At 39.4% G+C, this 12,672-nt stretch overlaps 1 protein-coding gene across 1 annotated transcript; it reads right to left on the reverse strand.

Moving 5' to 3' along the window:
- Nucleotides 1–479: 479 nt before the first annotated feature.
- On the reverse strand, nucleotides 480–11,471 carry LOC141799824 (protein-glutamine gamma-glutamyltransferase 5-like). Its single transcript, XM_074682198.1, has 15 exons — nucleotides 11,428–11,471; nucleotides 10,560–10,751; nucleotides 9,238–9,474; nucleotides 8,902–9,020; nucleotides 8,684–8,812; nucleotides 8,425–8,602; nucleotides 6,803–6,938; nucleotides 6,565–6,668; nucleotides 6,252–6,491; nucleotides 6,059–6,100; nucleotides 4,755–4,820; nucleotides 3,148–3,357; nucleotides 2,877–3,037; nucleotides 2,435–2,574; nucleotides 480–636 (listed from the first exon to the last, which is right to left on the reverse strand). The coding sequence occupies exons 1-15, from the start codon at nucleotides 11,462–11,464 to the stop codon at nucleotides 480–482; spliced, it is 2,148 nt and encodes a 715-aa protein (XP_074538299.1). The 5' UTR covers nucleotides 11,465–11,471.
- Nucleotides 11,472–12,672: the final 1,201 nt, after the last annotated feature.

A 12,672-nucleotide genomic window follows, 5' to 3' on the forward strand; every position in this document is an offset into this window, starting at 1 on the left:
GTTCCTATGTATTTTTCCTGTACATGCCCAGGCAGCATCTTTTGTCCAAACTCTAATCATGTTTCCGTTAACCAGTCAAATGAATCTCTGAGCAGAAATATTGGCTTTGGGAAAAACATTTTAATAAAGTTTTTTTGGCCAGCGTGATGTCAATCATCTGATGCCTACTCCCTCCCAACTTTTACAGAAATAAAAAAATATAAAGTAGAAATTTTCAGTCATGATGCTGAAGCTCATGTTGGCTTTTATAGTTCATGGTCATATAAGAAGCATCTATTACTTTCATTTTATTTCAACAACCAAGGAAAAAATCCTCACATCTGCTTTAACGTAAAAAAAAAAAAAAAAAAAGTATAAAAGTGTCAGAAATAAATACACAGAATAGATTTATTTTAGATCTACGTCTTAAAAATAGATGTAGATTGTAAATGATCAGAAATCTTGTTGTTGAACACTTAGGGTGGACAGGCTCGTCAGTGTCACTCTGCTATGACAGACACTGTGTGGAAGCTTCTGGAAACAACACTGGGACAGTTGCTGTGTGAGAAAGTTGCCATCAAGACTTTAGTGCCAGGTGAAGAGGCCATGATAGACACCTGGGCCTCTATCTGCTCACCTGGCCTCAGGAAAAACAATCTGAAAGAGAAAGAAAAGAAAGGTAGGACCTCAAAGTTTTAGCCCCGTTTCTGAGCAAGATAATAAAAATGAAGGTGGTTAAAAGAAGCAATCTCAGAGATATTTCAAATCCTTCAGGAGAAAAACAGTTGAAAAAATGTATCTGCGCTTTTGTTGTTGATGGGTATTGATTTATATTCCCACCTACACAATAAATCATTTAACAAAAGAAGGCGCTCTGTCTGTTCCCAGGCCAAAGGAGCTGATGTCAGAGCAGCTTTAATGTGCGAGTATTTCACATGTCGAGGTTTTGAATTATCTTAAAGTCTAGCTAATTCTTCAGGGTGAAACTTTTTGTCTTCTTTTTGTGCTGATCAAAGATTGTCTACAGACACGACAGTTGTCTCTGGATGTGAGGAGTGATGCCTTGCATGATACCAGTCTTGGTGCCCTTCAGCGTTCATCTATCAGCTATCAATGCTGACAACATGAGAACATCAGAAATATGAATCTGGAAATCAGCCTCCAGGTGATTCCAGTGTAAGCAGGGGTTGACATCTGATGACTTTCAGGCAATTTTGACATTATTTCAAGCTCAAGTGTATCATAGAATCATTGCTCTGGCTTACTTTAGTGATATACCAAAATAAAAAAAAGCTTAAGTTCTTGGGGTTTACTTGCATTAACAGGTCCTAAATTCGCCAATATTAGCAGAATTATTCAGTATTTTTGTTATTTGAGAGTCAGTCTCTATCTTCAAGATTAAAACAAAACAACTCTCAAAATGTTTGTCGTTTCAAAAGAAGTCTATTATTTCTTTTCTGATTACATTGAAAATTTGAAACGCTTACTGACATTGTTTGATTTTTGCTGAAGTGAAATTTAATGTGGAGAGTTATGCTACATTTTCATGCTGAAATTTCTTTATAGATATAATCATCATTGGGAGCAAAACAGATGGTGTTGGCCTGCTTTTGCTCTCAATATGGACCTTTTTTTAAAAACAAAAAAATTATTCAATTTTATTTTTTGTTTCCTGCATATTACAAACGCTGTTAAAACATGACTCAGTACTGGGGGCCAATGAGTTCCTGGTCTGTTTTTCAAGTTTCCTTTTACAATGCATGATGTTCAATTTGTGAAAATTCCTAATTAGAGCTTTTTTATCATCAAAGTAAGTAAGTATGGCTTCAGACGTGGCTTGTTGCCACCAAAAGATCTGCTACTAAGGAAAAACAACACCGCAAAGCACAAACTCATGGCATCCAATTGTTAGTCTAAAAAGCCAGTGATTAATATCAGCGTCCATGTCTTATCTATGATCTTCTAACCAAGAGGTGAATTATTAAAGGAAACACTGTCACAACTTTTACTTGAAGAACTTGAAACACTCTCAGACCAAAACATGCGTTAATATATGATGGAAGAAAAACAGATACCATCTATCTTTAGGAGAGCTATAAGGAGGGAGGTCTTCAGCTCGATTGCCAAGTTCAGACATTGGTTTATATTTAACTAGGAGAGTCTTAACGTGTTTGCTCTGACCCTTTCCGCTCATGTAAAGGACTCCACAGATGAAAAAACTACTATGTTCTTCCTCTTGAAGCAAAAACACGCCTGGCAGCATTCCCGGACCACATTCCTCGGACACTTTCATCTTAACAACAAAGTGTCCCCTCTGCCCAGCCAAACATCGAGGAATGTGAACACCTGACACATTTTCTCTTTTCCTCTTAAACCCGTCAGGTCTTCAGTACGTACAGTAACAACCAGCCGTATGATTTAGAGTGATGATTTATGGTGTGTCAAACAGACTCACCTGGCTTCATGTTTGCCCCCCAACAAACCAGATCCCTCCACTGTCAGCACAGCGCCACTCAGAGTCTGGGGAAACGTGTTGATGAAGGAAACTTGGGCTGTGTGCTCTTTGTTTTGCTTGATGGTGTCTCCTCCTTCAATCTGTGGAGAAGAAAAATGCAAGAAGACTGATACAAAGCTTATCCTCTTCAGATAATCTACCGCTGCTCCATAACCATCAGCTCTTCATTGGTTTGTTGATAAGCAGAAAAAGAGAAAACTTGATCCTTCTTCAAACGTAATTCGAACAAAAATGGAAGATGAAAGTCTTTTAAGGTGTTTCTCTTCACTTAAAACAAAGAATCTTTATCTTGCCAATGTGATTAATTCTGATAACAGAAATCAAAATAAGCCAAGTGGAGGAGGAAGAGAAAAATTAGTAATGTGATCATGAGCTGCCTTACTTCGACTGTTATCCGCGGCGAGCTTATGCTGAACTCCTGAGCAGCCAAGACTCTTCTGTTAGTTCTTATATCTTTTATCACCACTGCCACGTTCACAATGTCATCACCTGCCAGGTACGCCTCGTACTCAGCAGTAGGGATGGTGTGTGTCAGCTTCAGGACTGCAGAGAACGTAGAGGATGTAAAGGAACCCAAGTATGAAAATGGAAACAGAGCCTTGTAGATTATCTCTGGTTTTTGTTTTTTCGGTTTATGGTTTGTGACTCCTCACCTTCCCCTGCCTTTATGTGCACCTTTCTGCGTGTTTTCCAGAAGCTCTTTTGTGGGCCGCTGTCAAACTCTTTGAACTGAGCGTTGAGGTATTCCACCAGGACCCTGGAGCAGTCCGACTGGTTTGTGACCCACACACACAAGATGATGCTGTCCCCCACCGCTGGCACCCCGTCTACGTCCAGAGACACTTCCAAACTGTGTGACCGCTCTGGGAAAGAGAGAGGGATGTACGAGTGGTTCAAAATTAGCTCTGGATCATTTCACTTTTTCTCTTTTTTCTTTGCTGAAGTGAAATTTAATGTGGAGCGTATTGCTGTCTACATTTGTATGCTCATATTGGTACTGGTACAAGTACTGGGGCCCAATGAGTTCCTGGTCTATTTTTAAAGTTTTCTTTTACAATACATGATGTTCAATTTGTGAATCAAATTTCTATTTAGAGCTAATTTGTTATTAAGGTAAGGTAAGTACCATGGATGGAAACCTTTCACATTTGAAACGATATGGTACTGATGCCCGGTACCTGGCAATCGATATCAGTACTCAACGGTACCAATTTTCTGTTCTTTTTTGTGTTTATGTGGTAAAAAAATATCAATTTGTTTAATTATAGAATCTAATTTTTTTTTTTTCAATTTAACATATTTATTGTTCAATATATATAACTTTGCAATGCTGTGTTCATGTCCAGCATGGAAGATCACCTACTCTTTCAGTCCCTTACAGTCACAAGGATGCATTTAGGTACCTAAAAATGGTACCTTTAGATTTTACATTAATTGGTACCAGGTACTTTTGACTGAATTCATTAGGTACAGTAAGTACAACTTTGGACGTGGTTTGTTGCAACAGAAAGATCTGTTAGATTTCCCACAAACAAAAGAAGATAAAATTGTGACAGTGGTACAAAATTTGAAAGCTTATATAACAGTTTTACTTCATCCCACTATTTAATGGTGACCATATGTGTTATGTGGACATCTCTTTCAAGTAGCTGCCTGACATATTATCTTGAACACTTTTTGCACAAGTCCAATTCCCATCACGGTTTCTGTTCGTAGTCCAAGTAATTTTGTCCTATCATGTTGTTGCCTGTAAGACATACCTGTAGAGAGATCGAGAACGGCATGGACTCTACCGCTGACTACTGGAACAGCATTGCACAACACAACAAAACATTTCTGGTAGTGACAAGTTTCTTTGGTGTAGAAACAAATCCTGCTTGGTTAAGCATGATAAATCATCCAGGGCATTAAATAACATTCAGTTGGCTCATAAAGTGTCAACAAAAAGAGTTTTCAAAGAGAGAAGGGGCTGGTGGAGGGTTGATAGTGTTATTAAATTTCTATCTGACGAACTCAATCACTCACTGAGGTTTCAACATCTTTTTAATGGTTTATTGATGTCCAGTACGCAAATCAAAATCAAGTAAAATTACACATTACATATAAAAAACTCAAACCAGAACTACAGTGCAGCGTCAAAAAGCCCTTGAATAAAACAAAACAAAACCTTGGATAGTTGCAGTGTTACTGCTTTTGCACTTTTAGAAACTAAATATAACACGTATGAAGAGCGAGAAACAGCGAGAGAAATGAAACTCACCTGCTCCACCTCCACCCATCACTGGACTGGACTGTGACTGGTTACTGCAGGAGGAACCGAGCTCAGCTGTGTATATCAGAGAGATGTCATGGCAGAATAGACATGGTCAGAGTAAGTACACTGTAAAAAAAATGAAATCTTATCAAGTGTTTTTTTCTTTTTTTTTGTCCTAACTTTAGTGAAAATTGCCTCATTACCCTTGATTTTTGATTCGAGCCACATTCAACTTTCCAGTCCAGAACAATGCCTTGTTTCAAGTCTTTTAAAGACAAAAATGAAGCCTCGATTGCTTATAAAAGGTTTAAAAAATAATAAAGAAAAATTTAAAATCTGCCAATGAAATAAGAAAAAAATGTTAGAAAATGTGCTTAAAATTAGAATAATGTCTTGATACAAGTAACTTTTTTCTTGTTTCACTGGCAGAATTATAATCTTGTTAGAAGCAATTTAGACCTCAATTTTGTCTTTAAATAGCTTGAAATAAGACATTTTTCTGGACTAGTCAGGTTAATGGCTCATATTAAGTCTAAAAAGACATTTTATACTGGAAATAAGACAAAATCTCTTGATAAGATTTCAGTTTTTGCAGTGCGGGACAAACTGTTGACATATTTTTAAAAAGACAAAGATTTAATGACTTTGAAAAATAAAGCACACTTTGCCAGAATACAAACTGTGAACTTATTAGACGTGAAATGGTTCAGGCTGTGCTGCTCTATCGACTGAAATGTCTCTTTCATTCCGTTACTGGAAATGTGAGCTCTCCAGAACAGCTGAGAAATGTTTGCTGCTTGCATAAAGGAGACAAAGTCCGAGCAAACACAACAAATTGTTTATGTGAAACAACATTTGCCTCAACAAAATATGCTCATGCCTTTACATGAGCCAGAGCATAGGAAAAACTGAGGGATGAATCTCAAAGCTGACACAAAAACCGAGCAGCAATTTGCAGCAGGATGTCAACACATGAGCTGGGGATGGGGTTATGTTTGTTTTCACATTCCTGCTCGGTTTCTTTGTCCTTATCCTTCAGTTTCTTGGGTTGGTTCTTGTTATCTACAGGTCAATGAAATGGGAGGAAGCTGCAGAACAAGAATTTCACAACGGACCTTCTTTTATGTATTTCTGCACATGTGTAAGCGTGTATGAGCACTGAAGTCTGAAAATACTGACCACACTTGTTCATCATCAGTGTCATGGGCTGTTGTCCTGTAAACAACAGAAAACAGAAGAGAAATTTAAAAACACTCATGGAGAGATGAGATGAGCAGCAAGCGGAGATCCTCTGAGACTCACACACTGACCTCTGTGAGCTGAGCCTCTGACGGGGCCTGCAGGTTGGTCCCCTGAAGGAGGAGAGACAACTGAGATCCTCATCAAGCAGATACAGACCATACAAGTCTTACTGTGGTAAACCTTTGAACACTGAACTCTGACCTGCTTTCTTAAATGTAGTAAACGTGCACAGAGCCTCAAAGATTGAGAGGACTGTCTTACATCTCTTGCGTTTATAAGCCGGGGTCAGATTCTCTGGTCTGTCTGAGCCGATGCTCTTTGTGTAGATCAGCTGTCCCACTGCCTGCGTGTCCACCATCCTCCCCACCACCAGTCCGTCTCGCACAACCAGTCGTATGATGTCTGCATCGACTGAAGCGTAGACGAATGCTGCGTCAAAGGGGGCGTTGAGGCGACGCTGCTGGACAGCAATGACCGGGCAAGGGCCGCAGCAGAAAATCCCTGCAGACAATGATTCATTGTCTGTTACACACTCAGTTATTTATATTTATTTACTGTGACTTAAAGGACCAACCTGCACTTCTCTCCTGGGGGGTCGGATCCACCACCTGCCAACCATCAAACCCAGGGCCAAGGTCTGGTCTCCTCATCCAGCACTCCACCCAGACATGGAAGTTCCTGTGAGAGGACACACAAGTTAACACAGCACACACATCAAACACTATCAAACCATGAGTTAGCATTTAATATAATTAACTACTCCACTGAATTCTACTTGAAAAAATCTTCGGTTGGAGAAGAATGACACCAACCAAATGCTGTCCTTTGAGATGTTGAGCTTCTCCCCTGTGCTGGAGTAATATTCTTCTACTCTCACACTTCCATCTCCATCATGGGCGGCGTTAAAAACCGTCACCACCCTGGAGGGAATCCCCAGCACTCTCATCACTGAAAAAAGCAGGTAAAGACGTTAAAACCGAAACTGTCAGAGAACTTTAACTCTGGTACAGGAGTGTGGATGAAGATGTTATGATAATAAAAAAGAATTATAATTGTTATTTTATAAAAATAAAAAATAAAAGTAACCCAAACAAAAAGTGAATCCTCCATCCATTAACGGGAAGAAAATATTTCTCCCAAAACAAATAAAATACAGTAGAGTTGTGATGTAGCACAGAGTGCTGCAGAGTAAAAAAAAAAAAAAAAAGTAGGTGGACGGTTTCCTTCAAATGCATCAAAGCCAAATTAACAGCCTGTGCTGGGAGAAAATAGAGAGGTGCAATAATTTCCACAACAACTAGCTTCAGATGCAAGGACCAATATTAAAGTAAAGATATACATGGGCTGAAAACACTTGAGTAGGGCTTCTTCACATTTTAGCTCTGGACTACAAAAGAAAAATCAGTGGTCCAATTTCTAAACCACGATGAGCCTCAGGGAGAGCTCAAAAATATTCCTGCCCACAGCTTTGCAGGATGAATTTTTTCATATAACATTCCCAGATTTGCTGATACCAGAACTTTGAACAGAACTTTAAACATGATTTTCTGACTCAAACCATCTGGTCAATGCTTATGTTCTTTAAAAAAAATGTGTTTCCCCTAAATTAATAACCCCCATATTTTGGATTTTTATCTACAGTTATGCCTCTTAACCCTTCATGACCTCCCAAGTCTGCTAGAGCTTGTATTTTTGATCTAAGGGACTGTGGAATTTGTTGTTGTTGTTTTTGCTGTTGTTTGTGGATAAAACCATTGCTATGCATCAATTAAACTTTTATATTCTAGGCTTTAATGAAACTTATTGACTTATGTCCAGACTAACTAAAGAAATTTCTAAGAAGTGCACCCCCCCCAAAAAAAAAATAAATAAATAAATAAATAAATAAAAAGCAAATAAATAAATAAATAAAAAGCAAATCAATAAATAAAATACACATTTTTCTAAATACAGAAATGTCATGGCTCAAAGATGTGAATGTAATAAATGTGTTGGCATGTATTGAATATAGGAAGTGATGTAAGCAACTGCAGTCTAGATTGTAATTTTTTTCTTTTTTTTTTACGCCCCATACTGGATTTTCTGCATTCTGCATTTGTGGAAGGAAAAAGCACACTGGGACATGTTGAAAATGTAATATGAAAGTGTAACTCCCCAGATTTTATTTACATAAAAAAATGATGAATCTATTTCATCTGGTTTCAAATTTACTGCCAATCATGACTCAATATGCAAAAAGCAGCGCTGTTTCTATGTTGGGCTCTATAGGGTCAAACGTCTTTACAGTGATAATATCATATTTGTTTCCGAAGCAAATGTTAAATTACAGCCTACACAACATAATGGGTTTGTTCATTCTATCAGGAAAAACTGCAGCAACCTTTGATTATTTTTTCAGGAAGTTTGAAATTGAATCCTTCAGACTCTTATGTACCTGTGCAGAGAACAGCAGCAAAGACCCAGCACTGCCCGTAGCGTACAGGTCTGCAGTTTGAAGAGACCCACTGGTGAAGGATGTCAGCACTGCAGCTCCACTCTGTGGGCTTCACACCCTCCTTGTAACTGCCCTGCCACTTCCCCAGCAAAATCCCCAGGTCGTCATTACAGTTCACCTTCAGCAGGAAGAGACACACAGGGGTTTTTAAGATTCATTTTAATGTGAGAAAGTATTCAAGTGCATGTTTGTCTCTCACCATGGCACAGAGCACTCTGCTGAGGTACACAGGGTCTGTTCGTAGAACAAAGTCTTGGTTTTTGTCACTCAGGTGCTGCGGGCTGACCTGCAGGAGCTTCAGACACGCCTCCAAGACCCCAGACTCATACTGCACCAGCGGGACAACAATGAAAGTGAAGATTTCTTCACACTGTGATCAAAAATGATCCTTTTATGATGATTATTAATGTCACATACCTGACCAAACGACCAGGGCCGTCTGCAGATATTCAGTGGGGTGCCCATGAATATCAACCCATAATCACTCTTCACATACTCTTCTGTTTGGACATCAAGTGGCATGTACACTGGATCATCTGAAGGAATCATAACAAAATCCAACAATCATTAAGATGCAAAGAGATGAAGTGGAAAACCTGATCCAAGAAGAGTCCTTCACATTTCACCTCAGCCTGTTGACACTGTGGCAAAAGTGTTACAGCTTTAGCTAGCATTAAAAATTAAGTAAAAATATTGATGTTTTCTGTCTTTGGGACTGATTTGACCAGTTGGTATCATAAACTATGGACCCACCTTTGAGCCAAGGGTTGCAAAGCAGGACAAATGTTCCCACTACGTAGCTCTTCCTGTACTGTTTGGTTTCGATGTGGAGAAGGAGTTCATAGAGAGCCACGGAGGACAGAACGGGGGAGCAGACGTGGATGGTGACTGATTTAGGATGGATGTCACTTTGGTTGATTTTTGCTGACCACCTCAGGGGGTCGGACCACTCATTAGAGGACTGTACTCTGATCCTCTCTGACATATCGCCTGTACGGAGTAAGAATATGTGATGATGAAAAAAAACCTCAAAAGTAACAAGTCAGCTCTCCTCTGCCCCCCAGGTTGTTGGACCTCTTTTTGGTTTTGAACATTAGTGGTTGTATGGACTTCCAGTCCTCATCAAGCAACAGGAAGTTCCTGTTCCCACTCAGATTTCTTTCCTTGTTAGGACTGCCCTTGGCTTTGACCTTGCCTGCTTTGCCTTCCATTGCTCAACCTGTCTGCATTTCAGTCCTTCCCAATGACAATTCATAATTATTTCACTGTATAATGTTTTATGTCTCTGCAGCAGATTGTAGACTTGTCCCATTTCAAGCAAAAGCTAAGAGAAGCAACAACGTGCTGCTGCACAGAACAGGTGGACTCTGTCTGGACTACGGTTTTTGTTTGGTGGAGATCTCCAGATTTAAAACTGTGATACAATCAAAGGTTATTTCAACCATTTCCATTTGATGCATCCAGAAACATGACCCTCTTCCTTTTGGCTTTTTCAGTCATAATAGTCTTCAAACCTGTTTTCAGTCTCACAAAGACTCAGAGAAAGTCGTGGGAGCAGCTCAAGGGTCTCTGCCTCAGGCCAGCAAACTTACAGACTCGATGATAACATGCATTGGGCAGCAACCAAGGAGCGATGTGGACCACTGGAGGGCATTTTCAGGGTTGAAAGCTCCCCAAACCAGTTTTTAATTCTGTACCGCTCAGCTCACACTTATGTAACGAAAACTACTTCAAGATGGTCTCTCATTTCATCCTTTCAGTGATTGTAGAAAGCCCCTGCTATCTCAGTCTTAGGGCTGACACTCAAACCTCTTATAGGGACTAACCTGGTCCACAAAGACCACCATTATCAATGCTGAAACCACTACGGAAATGCTGTAACCCCTTGGCATTGGAGCAGTAACGGCTGGTTTGAGGCTTGTGGTCATAACAGACTGAATATGTCTGGGTAGTATTGAGCAAGGATGCCTTTCGTTGCTTTTGAAAGTTTGATTTCTAACTCTAAGACTTGGTTTCACTCATAAATAACTGAGTCTGGTTCAGACTTTGAGCACACTTGTTCACATCTTTGGTACCTAGCCAAACCTCCAGGACCAGGCTCTCGAGGAGAGGATTCCACTGGTTGTCAAACATCAGAGTGATTTTGAACGGTTTTCCTCGACGCACCACCAGGTGCGTTTTGCTGAGCCCCTGAGTCTCATGGGAAATGTGGTTTTCATGAGCCTCATAGTTGACCAGCTTCAGTTGGCACTGGTCTCCATCAGTACCTGGAAAAACAACAACAAACACCTTCCTGCAAATGTTTCTGTGAAAACCAAAAGTTGCATACAGAGAAAAAAAAAATCACAAAACTATTTAGAGACGTCAGAAGTTGAGCAAGAGATGAAATAAGAAAAAGAGAGGAAAGTTTTTGAGATTTAGGTCACAGAGAAATATCATTTCATGCAGCACGCAACAAAGCAGACACAATATGTAGACCAGAAAATAAAATATTTTCACATTGTTGACAACATGTTCATTAACTGCCTCTGTCACACTCCTCCTCACATTCTTTTACACACACTCATGTCTCTGCTGTCATGTTATTTACAGTCATAACTGTACAGCCTGTTATTACATCTTTAGCATCTGAGGAACACGTGTAAGATAAAATACCTGCTCCACCTAGGAGCAAAACTGTAACGATTCTTATATTTAACATCTTGCCAGAAAAAAAGCATCTCATAATAAGTGTCAGGTGTATGGTTCACTTGGTTTACAAGTACTGTTACAAAAGGTTTTTAGTCATCACATTCATCTTTGGTCTAAATGAAAATGGTTAATGCAATAAAATAAGATCAGCATCATAACTACTTAATAAAGCTCCACATTAATTTTTACAGTAAATAAAAATGAGGTCATAAGTTTCTCTGGAGAAGCCCTGAGTGAAGAAAGTGAACTCACCACAGGTGTTGTGTGTTGTCGGCTGCATGAAGTACATGGTCTGGCATGAGGAATTACCAGAGACTGAAGGAATGAAGAGCAGGCTCCACCTCCACACTGATACATATCTCACTCTGCTCCTTTTTTCTGTGCTCTGGTCGCACTGGTCCCTGACTGCAATCAAAGCTGCAAAATAGCACTTCATGAACATTTTGCTCCCTTTTCCTCATAAACTACCTCAGTGCTTCAGCATAATTCAAATAAAACACTCTTTAACCTTACAGTACAGTTTACAAGTGTTAGTGAGATACTCCCAACACAAAAAGGCACCTGAAGTTAGCCTTTTTTACACCTCTTCCTAAAGGGATGAGGGAGAGTCTGGGTCACATCATCACAATCCAGATATCAGAAAAACAGATTTTATAAACGTATTGACTTAAGCTCATTGTTTGCATCCATCTCACTCACAAACAGTCTGTTTTCTGGTGGATTAGACGCACCTCTCTCTGGAAAAAAAAGTTAAGTTTTCACATTCCACCCAAGAAACTCGGCCAACATGTTGCAATAGCTGGCAGACACGGTGACACCTACTTTATAGGGTGTCACATCGAGATCTTCATGATGAAATGATGAAATGCTGATTGCCTGGGTGTGAAGAAATCAACACTCACTGCAAAAACTGAAATCCAAACAAGTGTGTTTCTCTAACCAAGAGTGAAAATGTCTTATAAGACTTCTCATGTGCCACATTCACCTGACAAGTCCAGAAAAATGTCTCTTTTCAAAATACCAAAAGACAAAAATGTCTGTGAAAAGGGGGAGAAGAATATACTCGCCAAGATTCTTGAAATTATAATAATTAATACAAAAAAAGCTTTTTTTAAAAATACATTTTTCTTACCTTTATTGTAGATTGGCTATTTACAAGCAACTCGGCGTCTTATTTTCCTTTAAATACCTGAAATTGGATGTTTTTTGTGGACTTGTGGATGTGGCTCAAGTTATGTCTAAAAAGATATTTCCACCAAAGATAAATTTTTTGATGCCAGGTTAAGGTGGAGTCATCTGATGAACTTCACCTGAAGCCTTCATCATTCAATTCATTTAATTCTCCTCTCCTGGAAAAAAAACAATAACAAAACACACACACAGACACAGAGACACAGAGAGACACACAGACACAAAGACACACCCTCAGATCTCTTGCTCCACACCTGCTCTCACACACCCCTGTATGATCACACCTGTGGCTGCTGTTCCTCCTCT

The sequence above is a fragment of the Halichoeres trimaculatus genome, unplaced genomic scaffold (assembly GCF_033239565.1).
Source record: "Halichoeres trimaculatus isolate MK-OKI-2021-1 unplaced genomic scaffold, fHalTri1.1 fHalTri1_scaffold_11, whole genome shotgun sequence".
NCBI lineage: Eukaryota > Metazoa > Chordata > Actinopteri > Labriformes > Labridae > Halichoeres > Halichoeres trimaculatus.